General features: G+C 41.6%; 1 protein-coding gene across 6 annotated transcripts in view; it reads left to right on the forward strand.

The window, feature by feature from the left end:
- The window catches only part of ALG10 (ALG10 alpha-1,2-glucosyltransferase), a 40,294-nt gene extending 23,898 nt beyond the window's left edge, over positions 1 to 16,396 (forward strand). For all 6 annotated transcript variants that reach the window (XM_088480169.1, XM_088480173.1, XM_088480167.1 and 3 more), the window contains 2 exons: positions 6,386 to 6,577; positions 15,265 to 16,396. In XM_088480169.1, coding sequence (XP_088336295.1) covers positions 6,386 to 6,577; positions 15,265 to 16,311 — 1,239 coding nt within the window. In that variant the 3' untranslated portion in view covers positions 16,312 to 16,396. The remainder of the gene's footprint in view (positions 1 to 6,385; positions 6,578 to 15,264) is intronic.
- The last annotated feature ends 358 nt before the right edge of the window (positions 16,397 to 16,754 follow it).

A 16,754-nucleotide genomic window follows, 5' to 3' on the forward strand; every position in this document is an offset into this window, starting at 1 on the left:
TCCCTCCTCTTTTCTCTTCTTCCTCCTCCCTCCAAGATGAAGTACATAGTAATGGTGTTGGCCATAAGTCTGTTTTGGTGTACAAATCGGGTAGAAATCGCAAATGACAATCGACCATTTGCTCACAAACACTGGAAAACAGACAAAAATGGTAATTCAGACAAACTGGTTAAAACACACAAATTTAACCAATTTGAACAATTTTTTTTGTCCTTTTAACAGTGTTTAAAACCATATGATCGACTGTCATTTGCTCCCATACATTACCAGGTTTTCATTCCAACCAGCCAGATTGGACAGATATCTGACAGAAAATTGTATAGTGGATGCCCAGCTTTAGAGTGAATTAGCCCTTGGGTAAAAGTGTGTCTGAAATGGCTATATAGGTATTGCATTTGCAGACCCATAACTAGACATTTTGGTGCCCTGTGCCAGAAAGAGAATTGGTGCCCCCTCCATTCAAAATAGGGACAGTGCACGCCAAAGGCATGTGCCAAAAATATAGGGGCGTGACTTCATGGGGAAGAGGTGTGGCCACAGAATAGTACCAATTTACATTAGACTGTACAGTAGTGTTTTAGTCACATTATACCACACAGTAGTGTCCATTATTCACATTTCGCCACACCGTAGTGCCCCTTGTATACGTTACGCCACACCGTAGTGCCTCTTTTACACGTTACACCACACTGTAGTGCCCCTTATATAACTTGTGCTACACTGTAGTGCCCCCTTATAGACGTTACGCCACACAGTAGTTCCCTCTAACATCATTGGCTACTTTCCTGTCTGCTTGTTTCAGACCAGCAATACAATGTATAAAACTCTCCAGGAGCAAAAAAATTAGCAAGCAGAACAATACGCACTTTATAACTTTACCCACTTGCTCTTTCAGTATACATGTACCGCATAATAATGTGGGAAAACAAAGGCTTAGCATTTTTGTGGCACACAATCAAACAGCAATATTTTGCAATTAAACAATAGTATGATTGTAACTGTATTTTCAAACCAAGTTTAATCTTACTTTAGAGTAGCTGGCTTTGTTTTCTTTAACGTTCTGTAGGACAAGACCACGTTGTCAGTCACTCACAGTGAACTACTAATGGGTAGCAATGGCCGGGACCTGCTGCTCGCTGCTGCTGGACACCGCCGCCCGTCGCTGTCACTCACTCACTGGACATCACCTGTCTGATTCTGCTGAACAGTCACAGCACCGCGCCACTTATGGCACAGCATGCCGCTCCCCGTTTGCCTCCCAATAGCTCCTCAAACAGACCTCACCTAGGAACTGTAGGAGCCTTGGGCAGAGAGACTGATTGGATGAAAACATTAGTGGAGAGTCAAGATAGAGAAAGGTAATTGGAGTATTAAGAGCAAGAGGCACTAAAGACAAGGTTTTAATTGAGGATACAGGTTACTGAATGGCCTAAGAGGAGGATTAAAGCAGTAAGAGGGCATTGAGAAGTGACAGAAGATAAAGAGGATAGAAGGCTGGAGAAAAGGCTTAAAATGGACTGGTTATTTGCTGAAATTGTGCCATTGCCTCTTGTTTGTGAATAGTTGCTCAAGAAGGTTTACCAATAGTTTGTCATTAATAAATCTATTTCAGTTTAACCTTGTTTGGTCTATGAATTTGGAAAATACATGCTTATTTATAATGTTATACCCCCATAGTGTCCATATTGCTGTGATGCAATTCAGCTCAATGCTTTATTTCTCAGTTCTTTGAGTTCTACAAACACAGGGATTTACCTCCAAGTGCCAGTCAATCTGAAATGGTTTCTATGGAAACTAGTGTATAGCAACCCAGCAAGAGATAATTAGGCTACAACAAGAAAACAATAGTACAAATAACATTAAAACTATAACACCTAGCGGCATTATTGGTTTAGTAAACTTCATTAGAGATTCAGTGATCTTTTAATTAAGTCAGTGGTTCCCACATGTTTTTGAATCACTGCGCCCTAGAGTTTCAGCATTGTTTTCACGACACCCCCTAAGCCAAAAGTTTATTGAGAAATTCAGAAGAAAATGTAGTAAAGTGAAGTAAATTGTGCTGACCTGTCATCCCTTGGTTCAGTTATGTGGTGGAGGACAGATTTGAGCTTCTGTTTGTCTACATATATACATTACATTGACCATAAATAATTTATTTTGGTGCTGGACCATCAACTTGAGGCAACCCTGCAAGTGTTCCAATGCACCCCAGGGTACCACGGCGCACAGTTTGGGAACCACTGATTTAAGTGGTTAATTCATTTTCAAACACAGCCTGTGAGATGGCAGGAGCTGATTGGCTAGCACCTTATCACTTTTCACTGTCTCCTAACACTGCTTAGTAAATAGACCTCGAAATGAGATCCATTTTTTTTTTTTTTTTTTTTTTTATTTAAATTTGGCACAAGATGGGGGAGATGAGACCTTTTAGATTCCCCCCCTGCCCCCACCACACCCCCCTGTCTGTGGAAAATTTACTTTTTTGTGTACTGCTTCAGTTACTGTCTGTTGATCGCCAGACAAAAATTGCTAAGAGGACACATTGTTTGAAAGAGGAGACTGCCCTTTTTCATGACAGGGTGCCCCATTGTGTGTGCGGGCCAGTATGAAGAAGATATGCCCTTCATCCTTATATGGAAAACTCTTATTCCGTAGTGCTAGGCGATATTGTCTGGTGATTACCAGACAATAACTGCTAAGGGGGCCACGTAATTTGAAAGAGGGGGACTCCCCTCTTTCATATGTGAGCGATTCCACATTTACAGGTGTAGTAATGGGTTAGAGCCATATACAGAAACATCTATTTTCCATAGCACAGGGTAATATTGGGAAATATTGTCTGGTCATCCACAGACAATAGCTACTAGAGGGCCACATAATTTGAAAGAGTCGACTCCCATCTTTAAAATTTGGCTGCTTAAAATGTTATAGGTTATGTTTTCTGTAGCCCAGTGTAACATCATAGGTAGTCACCAGATAAGTACTAAGGGACACATCATTTGAAAGAGGGGACCTCCCGCATTCTAAGCACCGGCATCTCGACTGTCTATATGTTCACTGCATGTCTCTCTAGGGGCCAGGGCTGGCAAGATAAAGGGACTTGCAGTCCCCCCTCTTCTCTAACAATATACTAAAGTTGGGGGGGAAAAAAAAAAGTAACATGCGTTACTGCTCCGGGACTGCCCATCAGTGATTGCTAAGGGCTGGTAGGGAGAAGGTAAGACAGCGGCGGGCACTTTGCTGTGGATGACAAGTGGAACATCCACAGTTTTAAGGTGTATGCGGATGACGAGCCCCACTTGTCCTCAGCAGTAAAGGATACAAAGACTTCTGTAGCTATTGAAATGTGGGGAAAAAAGCTAATCTGCAGGGGCACTTTGTGTTCTTTGAAACTTAAGAAAGATAAATACAGGGTCATTTCAAATACATCTGACACCTCCAGCATGGTGTCCAAATGTCCTATATTTCTTTAACCAGACCACCTTAATGTGAAAACTCCATTGACAGATCTGTGACATTCATTTGTAATGGTGCCATTTTAGTATTTGTACGAATAAAACTTGTTTTGGGGTTTTTCTTTTATCAGCTGATTTTTTAACTGATCTCTAGTATTAAAAACTACTTTGTATACTTTTTGTTATTACCAGAATTGAATCACTGATGTTTAGCTGATTACACTAAATGTCTGACGATTTTTACCTTTTTTATCCTTCAAATTACTATTTCAGCAGGGGAACAAGATGTATTTACTTTCTACAATTCTAAAGTGATCATATTTAACCATATGGAATATTGGAGGTCTTTTATACTACTTTATTTCTGTGTTTGGCTTAATATACATTGCAAATATTATTCAAGTTTTATAGAACCTGATAAATCGGAACATGAAAAGAATTGTTTCAAATGATGGTGTGTACTGAGGGCATTGACAGTAGAATGAAGAAATACATTTGATTTGACAAAAAACATATTTAGACTAATTCTTAGGCCTGCAGCACTACTTTATACACTGGCTGGTAAGCATGTGAATGTGATTTAATCATTTCAGACAAATGAATGCAGACAATTCATGTCCAAAAGTTAATGCAGCCAGATTTTTGTAGTTGTTTTTTGTCTTTGCATATCTTTGTTATTGTATTGTCTTTAAGGTGGAAATTTACTAAACTGCAGATTTGAAATCTCAGTGGGATTGCAGCATTTTCCTATTCTGCCGATTAACCAAGCTCAGTACTACAGCAAAAAGAGAAACCACATTTTAGAACAGAAATTGTCTCACAATTTTTCCTGCCTGTACCCATGCTAATCAGAGCGCTCCCATTGATTTCTATGGGATGTCCGTTCGTAACCTTTTGGTTTGTAAAATGTTTCCTAATGGGCCAAATACTGTGGCATGATTTTTTTTTTTTTTTTTTTTTGTGCCAAGTACATGGGATGCCTAGATGGAACAGAGAGGACCTTTTCCCAAAGAATCCACTTGCCATGTAGCCTGTCTGTTTCTTAAGGCATAAGGATATAAAGTAAAAAGATGGTGCTGCATAGTTAAAATTCAAATCTATTATAGAATCAACAGGTTAGGTAAAAAGTCTATATTATATCCATATTTCCAGCCGATCAGTCTGAGTATCCGAGAAACTACTTCATGGCATCATAATGTACACTTTTTCACTTACTTAGTTGTTTTTTTTTATATATATATATGTAGCACTTTATACACATTTTACTATAACCTCCTACTTATGTAGGACTTAACACACAGGCTTTCTTTATTATTCTTTAACCCCCACTTTAAATTTCACACTAGTGTGGTGCCAAGGGGCAGTTCTGCTGGGTTGGACCTGGATGCGGTGGGCAGGCCCATAATTATGGCCATTATTATGCAAAGAACCTCTTTGAAGCTATTTAGCAGTTATATTATTAGGTTCAGCATGGTTAGAGTGTGCACTTGCATTTGTCTCTTTATGCTTGCAGCACTACAATTCTCAGGAGGTAGCACCTCACATTGTGCTGAGGGTGTGCAATCTAGGGACCCTACCCCTATGTATCCGAGAAACTACATCAAGTCAGACCACTAAATGTGTCAGATTTTTTTTTTTAGTCCCTCTAAGATGAAACACTTTGGGGTCTGGCTTAGCGCTTTATCTTGGATACTTATCAGACTGATTATAACCATTGCTATTCCTGTGTATCTCCAACTGGTTCTGGAGATCTTTTTTAAGCCTTATTTCTTTTTATTGTGACAATTGGTTAGAGCAGAGGTTCCCAAACGCGGTCCTCAAGGCACCCCAACAGTTCAGGTGTTAGAGAGATCCATGTTTAAGCTCAGGTAGTTAAATCAAATTGACTAAGGTACTAATTAAGTCACCTGTGGTCAAGCGTGGATATCCTTTAAAATCTGGACTGTTGGGGTGCCTTGAGGACCGAGTTTGGGAACCTCTGGGTTACAAATTATCTGTATTGTTGAGAACAATTGTGAAAGACCCTGATGCTACATAACGCTTTTTGAAAATTACAAACAAAATTTAGGTTTTATTCCTCCAACTCAACGGTACTGGCTACGCTATATGCACTCTTTTGTAATACCATGAGCGCACACACTATATTTATATATGTATGTATATAATAGAAATAGTTATATAATAGAACTGGTTATATAGCATGTACATATTCTGTTGAATAGCCGCCGGTTCAAATCCCAACAGCTGCATTCAAATAGATGAAGATCCTGACAGGTGGTAAGTTTGCTATCCCTACCCCTCTCCTAACCCTAACTCTCCCTTAGTGGTGCCTAACCCTAACCCCCCCCCACCACTCCTGCACCCTAAACCTAACCCTCCCGGTGTAGTGCCTTACCCTCCCTCCCTGTAGCCTAACCCTAATCCTCTCCAGGGGGTGCCTAACCCTAATCTCCCCCCGAAGGATCATAGACCTAGCCCTCTCTTCGCCCCACGTGCGGCTAATACATAACAAGTCTCACTTACCTTCATTCGGGATGCTGGCTGTTGTAATTTCGGCGCCTATCTTTAGTCCTGGGTCAGGCTTCCGACGGCCAGCATTCTGTCCGCTGGTAATATAACTCCATCCCATTCCGCAGTGCTTTACAGAGAATATTTGGCCATTGAAATCAGTGCCTGCCCCAGTGGGGCTTGAAATCTATATTCCCTGCCACATGTACACGCATATGCACACTTACAGTAGGTTATTTTGGTCTAGGCAAATGTTAACCCATTGGTGTATTTAGCACGGGGAGAATATACAAACTCCACACAGGGCCGTGGTGGTAATCAAACCCAATATCTCAGTATTGTGATATATTAACACACACAAAATACCTTAGATTGTACAGTGTTTTTAATGGTTTGTTTAATTTTTGTTCTTTTTGTCTTAGTGGGATCCCATGATAACAACTTTGCCTGGCCTTTATCTGACATCTGTGGGCATACTGAAGCCTACTACCTGGCTCTTTGGATGGAGTGAAAGTGTTGTTTGCTCCTCTGGAATGCTGCGTTTTATTAACCTTGTATTCAGTCTTGGCAACCTGTATATGTTCTATTTAATTATTTGCAGGATACATACAAAGGTACGTTTCAAAGGTCATAAAGTGTACTTGCATAAAGTGGTTGTCTCATAACTAAACATATTTCCTCTAGGTCAGTGCTTCTCAACTTGATAACCAAAAATGCTAATGTTTTTCAAGTTTCTTTTGTTTTTGTAATGATTCACTGAGAAGGTCTATGTATCTAGTTGGGTCAGTAATTCTCTCATCTGATCCCACAGGTAGCAATCTTCAAAACATGACCTGTTTTGGTTCTGGGGGACTAGAGTTGGGAAACGGGGCTTGATGGTCTACCAGTGCATCTGCTAATTTACTGGTCAGTTATTAATGAAGAGGTATCCCAGTGCTTTAACTGATAGATGTCTGGGACAAGTATCAACAATACTCTCTGGGTTGCCCTGATGTTTTTTCAACAGCTGTCTATAGCTGACTGCACAATATGTTGACCAATCTTGTGATCCGCGATGGATCACAATGACCATCATATAGTGTGTACGGGAAGTGGTCAGAATGCTGACCGCTGGGATTCCGGCTGTCAGAATACCGATGCCAAAATCCCTACCACCGGAATCCCGAAGATAAGTACTGGGGTTAGGCACTAGGGCATGGGTGGGGGGTGGGGGATGAGGTTAGGTTTAGGCACTGGGGAGGTAGAGGTAGGGTCTGCATTCTAACCTGGTCGTGATGCCGCTGTTGGGATTCTGACAGCCGGGATCCTGAATGCCGGCATCGCGTACCCAACCCGTGTGTACACCCGTTTAATGAATTGTTTGGTCACATCTTCCCATGTGATGTACTGCACATCATATGTAACAATCCAACGTACTATGCTGTTCGTAAACATTAATACTGTAATGATATATCATGTCGTCATATGGCGGATTGTGCAGAGTGTACGTGGGCACGATATATACTGTTACATAGTATCGTCCCTTCGCAAGAGTGGCGGATCATTCAGGTGTGTACCCAATTTATGACTAATCCGTTAATTTGACCTGTGGCACCCCACAAGGGCTAATTTACATCCCAAGTCATGGGGTGGAAGATTCTGTGACACATTCAAGGTATGGCAATAATTGCCTTTGTTTGCTCCTTTCCTCAGATTGATTTGGAATAGATTCATTCTGTATGTTCCGGATGATGAATGCTAAAATGTATTAACTCATTCATATCTACTCATTATCAGCATGTTTACTAACATTGAAACATGGCACTCTGTACAGCACAACATGAATGAGAATTGCTATGTATAACTAGCTTGGTGTTAATAATGTGTAATATAAGCTCCATTTATAAAAGTGACGTTATTCTCATGACAGTGATCATATAACCTCAATGAGAGGGACTCTACAAAACATGCATATTTTATGTAAGCAATATTTCAGTACACTGTATAATCATATAAGACCATTTTGATACTAATGTATGATTGAAAATGGTAAACTATTGAAAGGGCTTGTTAAATGCAGAAATATAAAAATGTTTGTGTAATAAAATAAAGGGGTCAATCCTATTAGCACTTTACAGCAGCCTGTATTCGCTAAATTTTGCTCGCAACTCTATAGGGCTCCTAGCAAAATTCAGCAAATTCTGGGTCAGAGCGGGCCGCAAAGGGTGCGAGGTGCCAGTCCGTTGCTGGTGGTTTAAGTAGTTACTACATACTTTTATAGCGGTATGTTTATATCTCTTTTTGGTATAAGCAAAGGTTAGGTGTATATAATTAAAATAAAATAAAAACAAAGAAAATAAAGTTAGTCCACCAATACTGATAAAAAAAACTTGCTGGATATAGCGGCAGTGATAGAAACTTGTAGACTCGTCCCTCTCCCTACCTTTCCCTGTCTGCGTCGGCTTCAGGATATCCCCTCCGCTATGTAATGAAACAGCAAGCCGGGTCACTCGGAGACAGGAACTTTTTTTTGCACTGTTCCTGTTTAGTGATGCCCCTCTCGTTGCGGTAGTGAGATTTCCGCCTTGTCTCTAAAAGGTTAGTTGTATATATTTAAATTATATACACGTAACCTTCTTGTATACCAAATAAAGCTATACACAAACTGCTATAAATTTATGTAGTAACCACTTTGTGTCTCAACACTGACTTTTATTTTATTACACATAAACATTTTTATATTTATTTTACAAGCGCTTTCAATATTTTACTATTTACAACAGATATATGGTATCTAAAGAGACACCAATAATTGAGAGCTGTCCAAAATATCTATCTATCTATCTATCTATCTATCTATCTATCTATCTATCTATCTATCTATCTATCTATCTATCTATCTAATGTGTGAAGCTCTGGATGATTGTTCCATTCTAATGTATGATTGAGCATTTGCTGTGTATGTAGACAGGGTGATCTAGTACATTTTTTTTTATCGAAGTTAAATACAACAAAACAAGATAATGTAATCTATTGTTTGGATGTTTCCTGAGAACACCAGGGTGTGCATAATTATAGTTAAGATGCGTTTGGTATTTTAGGAACAGACAAGGTATCGGAAAGGTGATGTTACCTATACAGCCAATCATATTCTAGCTGTTATTCTCTAGTACTCTTTAGCTAAAAAGCTAATACACAATCTTCAGAGAGACTTTGGGCCTGATTCATAAAGGATCACAACAGCACACGCAGTTGGCCGATTGTTGCGTACTGCGCATGTACGAAGGCTACACTGCGATCGCGCAGAGCACGGTAAGCCATCGCAGGGTGAGTGACAGGTAGTCAGCATTTGGGAGTGGTGACGGGGGAGTGGTTGGAGAAACGCAGACGTGCTTATCCGTTTGAATGCTGTTACATGGGCATGCATAGATTAGCTTGTGTACTTACTGCATGCAACAAGGTTAGCAATTTCTCAGTATGGTCAGGGCTGCTGTAATTCTTCGTGAGGGGCCGATCTTCTCGATATATACGCATGACTGCACGGTATTACGGATGTGAGATAGCGGTAGTGGGAGGCAGTGGGTGTGTCTATGCAGGCAGTGCGATAGTATTCATTAGCATATTTTCACAGCAAACCTGCGTGTGATTACGGAGCTGCAATCGCAATAGCGATCCTTAATGAATCAGGTCCTTTGTGCAGCGTTTTAAACTAATTAGGCCTTGGTACAATTGAATTACAAACAAAATAAAAAAAAAATCACTCCACTGTCAACAATATTTAATGAAGTACTCCAATAAATATAACCTGTTTTGTCTTGTACTGCACTTGAGAGAAAACTATATACACTTCAGTTGGGATTCAATTGCAAGTTGTTCCCCTTTTAATGCTAATGGGTTTTGAGGTACAGTAATCCCACAATTTAGCAGTTGTGGAGAAAAGTCTTGTTTTAAACAAATTCTGTGTATTTGCATTTGTATATTTTGGAGCACAATCAAATTGTACCATGTTTTCCATATGAACAGTCTAGGAATAGTGGGTCTCATTCAGACCCGCTCACGAGCGCAGGACACTCGCAAGCGGGTCGATGGTACCCAAATGCGTATGCGCACGACGGAGGCTGCTCCGTCGTGCGCATGCACGAGACCCGGCGAGCGACGGGGAAGCCGTCGCTCGGGGTCTTGCACCAAAGGGGGCGTGCTGTCGATGGTAAGTGACAGCACGCCCCCTTTGGTGGGCGTGCCGGGGCGTGGCTGCCGAGACGGAGGCGTTCCCATGGGAACGTCTACCATCTGGGTCCGGCCCCACTGACATCACTAGTAATGTCAGTGGGAGTGATTTTGGCTCTGATAGAGCCAAAATCACTCCAGGGCTTGCGGCAGCGAGACCCTACTGCAGGGTCTCGTCGCAAGCCCGATGGTCTTGACCATCGCGACCATCATCATGGACGCTCGCATAAGCTGTGGGTGGTAACCCACAGCTATGCGGGCGTCCAGGAGGACGCACCAGAAAAAAAAAAAAAACGCCCTGATTTCAGAGCGGGCGCTCGTTCAGAGCGTCCGGCTCTGAATCAGGCCCAGTGTTCTATGTCATTAAGAATTACAATTCACATTCTATATTAATAACAGACAGATGCCATGTGTTTGAGTGACAGGTAAAATCTGTGCTAAAATAAAGACTGATCGCTCAATTACATCCAAGTATCACCAAAACAGATACCATATGTGACATGTAAATAAACATTGGAAAGATCTTAAGAACTCTGTCCATTTCCCAACTGATCTTCTTCAATATTTTCATGTCCACAATTTAAACATATTATTGGAGAGAAGAAAATATAAAATGGAAGAGAGGGCATTTAGTAAGTGTAATTACTAAAGTGTCTGTCTGTCTCTCCTATGCTCTGTGGAGAGGGGTGTGATGTGTCGACATCCAAGACACCACTGGAGGCACACCATATACTACGCTATGCATTTCCTTTTTTCTTCTCGCCATTAATACTTTACCTTTTGAAACAAAGGGCCTGATTCAGACCCGCTCGTAAGTGCTATGCGCTCGCAAGCGGGTCGATGGTCAGGCAGTACTGCGCGTGCGCGATCCCCGGAGCGAGCGAGAAATCCCTCGCTCCGGGGCTCGCAGCAAACCGGGGCGGATGTCTATGTTGATCGACAGCTCGTGCCGTTTTGTAGGCGGGTAGGGGGGGTGGCTGGACAAACGGAGGCGTTCCTGAAAGAACAAAGAGAAAAAATTGAGGTATCTGCGCTGGTGATTATATAAATATATGACACCTTGTTTATATAAAAATTTATGTAATTTATTCAATAGTGAACTTCAGTTCAGTATAACATACACACATATAACAAATAATTAAAAAATGTTGCCACAAATAATGCTAACAACCAGATAAATAGGATGGTTGTTGCAAATGGATAGTAACCAATGGTTCCCAAGGGCTAATATGTAGCCAATAAACACAGTCCAGCAAATGGCAATAATGTTGCTATAAGAAGGCCCAAAATAGGGAATAAGATTCTGGCTATTCAGTGTCACACATCGCTCACATCCCAGCAAGATGCTGCTTGCGTTTTGAGAAAACCCCTGTATAGGGGAGAAACGCGTCAAGGAACCAGTGAACTGCCGATTACTTCACACACTCTTGGCTCCAAGTGCTGGAGGGATTGCACTGGAGTGACTGCCTATTGTGCTCTCCGGTCGAGATATCTGGGTTTCTGTGTGCTCAGCTCCCAGCAGCCGCCCAAACTCACCTAGCGGTCTCTGACTTCATCCTGCTCAGCCGCCGGGCCTCTGTGCCGGCAAGGACGGACACGCACCTGCTGCCGCTTGTCTCTACCGTCCATTGGGGCTTTTTGGCCTTGGTGCCCTCTCCACACGGGCTGGTGTCCCTTTGCCAGCGGTGCGTGGGAGCCGGTCCCGTGGTGCCAATCGGCTATACATCAGCATCTGGTACGTTACACCTTTATCCACAGATTTTCGCTATCCATCCCATTACGGGCAGGAGTCGCCTGAACGGTGTGACTATATCATACACCACTGCCGCTCTATATTTCTCCTGTGAGCCCTTGGGTTAGGAGTTGCAGTCACTGGACTTTATACATTGGGATGTGAGCGATGTGTGACACTGAATAGCCAGAATCTTATTCCCTATTTTGGGCCTTCTTATAGCAACATTATTGCCATTTGCTGGACTGTGTTTATTGGCTACATATTAGCCCTTGGGAACCATTGGATACTATCCATTTGCAACAACCATCCTATTTATCTGGTTGTTAGCATTATTTGTGGCAACATTTTTTAATTATCTGTTATATGTGTGTATGTTGTACTGAACTGCAGTTCACTATTGAATAAATTATATAAATTTTTATATAAACAAGGTGTCATATATTAATATAATCACCAGCGCAGATAACTCAATTTTTTCTCTTTTTTTTCTACATTTTGAGGGTTAATGCAGAAGCCCCTCTAGTGTCAGCTGCAGGTTTTTATATTAAGACAGCAACTGAACAGATAGCGCACCTATTTGTTTTTCTTTTTTATCTGTATTGTTCCTGAAGGAACGCTTGCCGTTTGTGGGCGGCCCTACTGACATCACCAGTGATGTCAGTAGTGAGCTTCCGGCTCTATTAGACCACATGGGTCTCGTCGCAAGCCCGATGGTCGTGACCATCACCTGGCCGCTCGCAAAAGCTGCGGCCGGGAGGCTGGTTTTAAAAAAAAAAAAAAGAAAGAAAAAAAAAAAGCGGCCGCCCTGATTCAGAGCGAGCACTCGCTTTTTGCGAGCGGCTCTGAATCAGGGCCAAAGGTCTGTAGCTTTTAGTATTTTTCCACCCCTCTTGCACTCCATTCAATTTCCTCCATTCTGCCAAGGAATCACGTACACATTTTCCCATCTCTACAAAATCGGTCTTCCTAAAATCTAACACCTTTTTGTTTTTGTGTGGTATGAGTCAGTCTTTATACTAAACAAGAGAATATTGAAGATGATGAGTTGGGAAACAGAGCTTAAGATCCTCCTACAGATGTGTCCACATACTGTACATCAAACTTCCATGCGCGGTAAACAGCACTTCTAGTCGCATTATGCTGTAGCGTGACTCTGTAGCGCCAAGCGTCATTCTGTGCAACATTTTACCTGCAAATGTGTCTTATTTGCAATGCGATGCGAATAGGACGCACGAGCAGCTTCTGCTGATTAACATTGCGGCATACCTATATTCTGTGTGCGGGTGTAGTGGATGTGACCCTGTAACGTAGCATTTTGCATGGAGATATATTCGCAGCCGCACACAGAATATAGGCATGCCGCATGTTAATCAGCAGAAACTGCTTATGTGTTAGGGTGGGTCGAAAAAAACAAAATTGAGAGTTCGATATTCCAATAGTGTGGAAAAGTTGTGAGTCCATAACAGTAACTTGTGTGCAAAATTATAGCTCAGTCAGATAATTTTGACTATCCCTAGTGGGCGCTTGAAGTTTACAAAATATCCCAATTTGTGTAAAATTTTCAAATCTGGTGAAGGTATGGTTTTGGAGCACATATTTCAGCAATGAAGTTGTTAAGTGAAAACGCTTCCATTGAACTCTATTGGATACAAACCTCCGAGGTAGGTAGACTTTTAAAAGGCAGTCTGTGCCTCCCAACCCCCTCCCCCAGGGAAAAAGGGTCAAAACATTGCAATTTTCCACAAAATGCCAACTTTGCCACGTGTGCTCCTGAGATCGTCTGGCACTATTTTCAGGTATTCTGACTTCTAAAATATAATTTTATAGGAGGTCGGGAGTAGGGATTGACATCGGAAGCCCACCATCAAATGCTGGCTGGACTTCCACCATTGAAACTTTAAATGTGATGGTAACCGTTGCATGAAAAGTATTTGATGGTAAAAATTATTTATACGATTTGCGCATACACAAAAAACCCTGCAGCGCAGTGGGTGGGATCGGGATGTGGTCCGGAGCAACATACATACTGTGTTCCTCTCTAGCTCTCGCCCAGCAGCAGTCACTCTCACAGAACAGAGACACTATCACAGTCAATGTCAGCTGTGTCTCTGCTCATCACTGTCTGGCTGTAACACACTGGACTCGCGTCAGTCGCCTCCCCACCAGTGCCAGGCATGATGGACTCTGGAGCCGGACTGTATATGTAAATATAGTGTCCTCCATTCCCCACAGCACAGCAGCGCTGCTAGCTACACAAGAGAGGACACAGTATGTATGTTGCCACGGGCCATGCCCCGATCCTACCCCCTGCCAACTGCGCTGCAGATTTTTTGTGCATGTGCAAATCGTAGAAATAATTTTTACCATCAAATGCTTTTGATGCAATGGTTAGTTACGATCGCATCGAAAGTTGCAATGGTGGAAGTCCAGCCAGCATTTGATGGTGGGCCATCTGATGTCCATCCCTACCTCTAGAAAATATTATTTTCTAAGTCAGAATACCAGAAAATAATGCCAGTCGATCTCAGAAGCACACGCAGCAAAGAAGGCATTTCGTGGAAAATTTCGATATTATGACCTTTTTTTCTGGGGGGCACGGACCCCCTCTGAAACGTCTACCTCCAAAGGTTTGTATCTGAGTTCAACTGAAGCATTTTCACCTAAAAACCACTTAATTGCCAAAATATATGCCCCAAAACCGTCCCTTCACCTGATTACGAAATATCCTAATTTGTGTAAAACTTTCAAAACGCCAAGCACCCGCTGGGGATAATAAAAATTATCCGACCGAGCTGAAATTTCGCACATGAGTAACTGTTATGGACCCACAAGTTTTCTGCACTATTGGAATTCCGAACTCGCAATTTTGTTTTTTTTCGACCCACCTCATTGTGCCTCCTATTCGCACTTTGCGGAAAAGACACATTTGAAGGTAAGAAGTTGCACGAAAAGGTGCTTGGCACTACCGAGTGCTCACGTGTTATGTTTAACATGACTTGTAGCATGCAGAGGTACGATGTACAGTATTTTACAAATCTGTATATTTAAATGCCATGTATTATCAGTATACAGCGTACATCTATATAATAATTTGCACTGCCACAGCATGTAGCACTTTGTCATCTCTCAAGATGTCCGATTTAAATTTATTTAAACAATGTAACATTTTAGATGAATGCCTGACATTATACATTACTTGTTTTTCTTCTTACTTTATCATGTACATTCCAATTTATAGAAAAACACTCTAGCTACAAAAATGCATTTACGTATAACCGATCTTTGAGTAAACCGTTTCTGCTTATAAACACTTGTCATTGGTCATTTAATAAGAATTGAATGGTCTGTTTTGCTCCATAGGTTTCAGCACTGAAGAGAATTTTGTGTACCCTCAGTTTATATTTGTTCCCCACTCTTTATTTTTTCACATTCCTGTACTACACAGACGCTGGATCCACATTTTTTGTCCTTTTTACTTATATAATGTGCCTCTACGGAAACCATAAAAGTTCAGCTCTTCTGGGGCTTTGCGCCTTCTGTTTTCGCCAAACAAACATTATATGGGTAATATTCTGTGCTGGAAACGTTATTTCAGAGAAGGTGACGGAAGCACGGAAAGCACATCTGAAGAAAAACGATGAAAAGCCCTCACCAAAAGAACCATTTTCTGAAATAGTTGATGCTCTAAAATTCCTTGTCCGCTACTCGTTGTGTTCAAGGAACATACTGACTCTTTTCCTGTTAACCTGGCCGTACATCATTTTAGTTTTGTGTTTCCTTGTTTTCCTTATAGTTAATGGTGGGATAGTAATAGGAGACAGAAGTAGTCATGAAGCATGTTTCAATTTTCCACAGCTGTTTTATTTCCTTGCTTTTACAATGGTCTTTTCATTCCCCATATTTCTTTCTGTACAAAAAATAACAGACTTCATTAGGTCAGTGTGGAGACGTCCCTTCCTGTATATAACCCTAGCTTGCATATTTCTTGTTCTAGTGTGGAAATTCACTTATGTCCATAAATATTTACTAGCTGATAACCGTCACTACCCATTTTATGTCTGGAAGAAAATATTTCAGAGACACGAGTTGGTAAGATACCTGCTTGTCCCTGGATATCTATTTGCAGCGTGGGGTTTTGTGGATGCTCTCAAGTCAAAGTCCACCTTGTGGCTCCTGATGTTTTTTGTGTGCATATTAGCTGCCACGGTTCCTCAGAAACTGATGGAATTCCGTTACTTCATCTTGCCATACATAATCTTCAAACTGAATGCATCAATTCCATCTATAACCAAGCTTCTCCTAGAGTTGGCACTTTACGTAACTGTCAATATTTTAACATTCCATCTCTTTTTGAATAAAACTTTTCAGTGGCCAAATAGTGAAGAAACTCAGAGATTTATGTGGTGAACTAAAGGTTCAAGAACTATTGTGGTTTTATGTATCTAGCGCAGAAATGATTTAGGCCAGAGGTTCCCAAACGCAGTCCTCAAGGCTCCCCAACAGTTCAGGTTTTAGAGATATCCATGGTTGAGCACAGGTGGTTAAATCAAATTGACTGAGGCACTAATTAAGTCACCTGTGCTTAACCATGGATATCTCTAAAACCTGAACTGTTAGGGAGCCTTGAGAACTGTGTTTGGGAACCTCTGATTTAGGCTATTTGGATGGATTGGGCACGGAATGCCGGCAGTCAAAATATTGACGCCGACATCCTGACAGGGTTAGGATACGGACACCTGTCAGTAGATATCCTAACCCTCTTCCTCAGACTAACCCTCCCTCCCTGGTGCCTAAACCTAACCTCCCAGTGTCTAAACCTTACTTCCCCCTCCCCGCACGCAAAACCTAAC

This window comes from Taudactylus pleione, unplaced genomic scaffold, assembly GCF_031769625.1.
Source record: "Taudactylus pleione unplaced genomic scaffold, aTauple2 ptg000251l, whole genome shotgun sequence".
In the NCBI taxonomy this organism is placed as follows: Eukaryota; Metazoa; Chordata; class Amphibia; order Anura; family Myobatrachidae; genus Taudactylus; species Taudactylus pleione.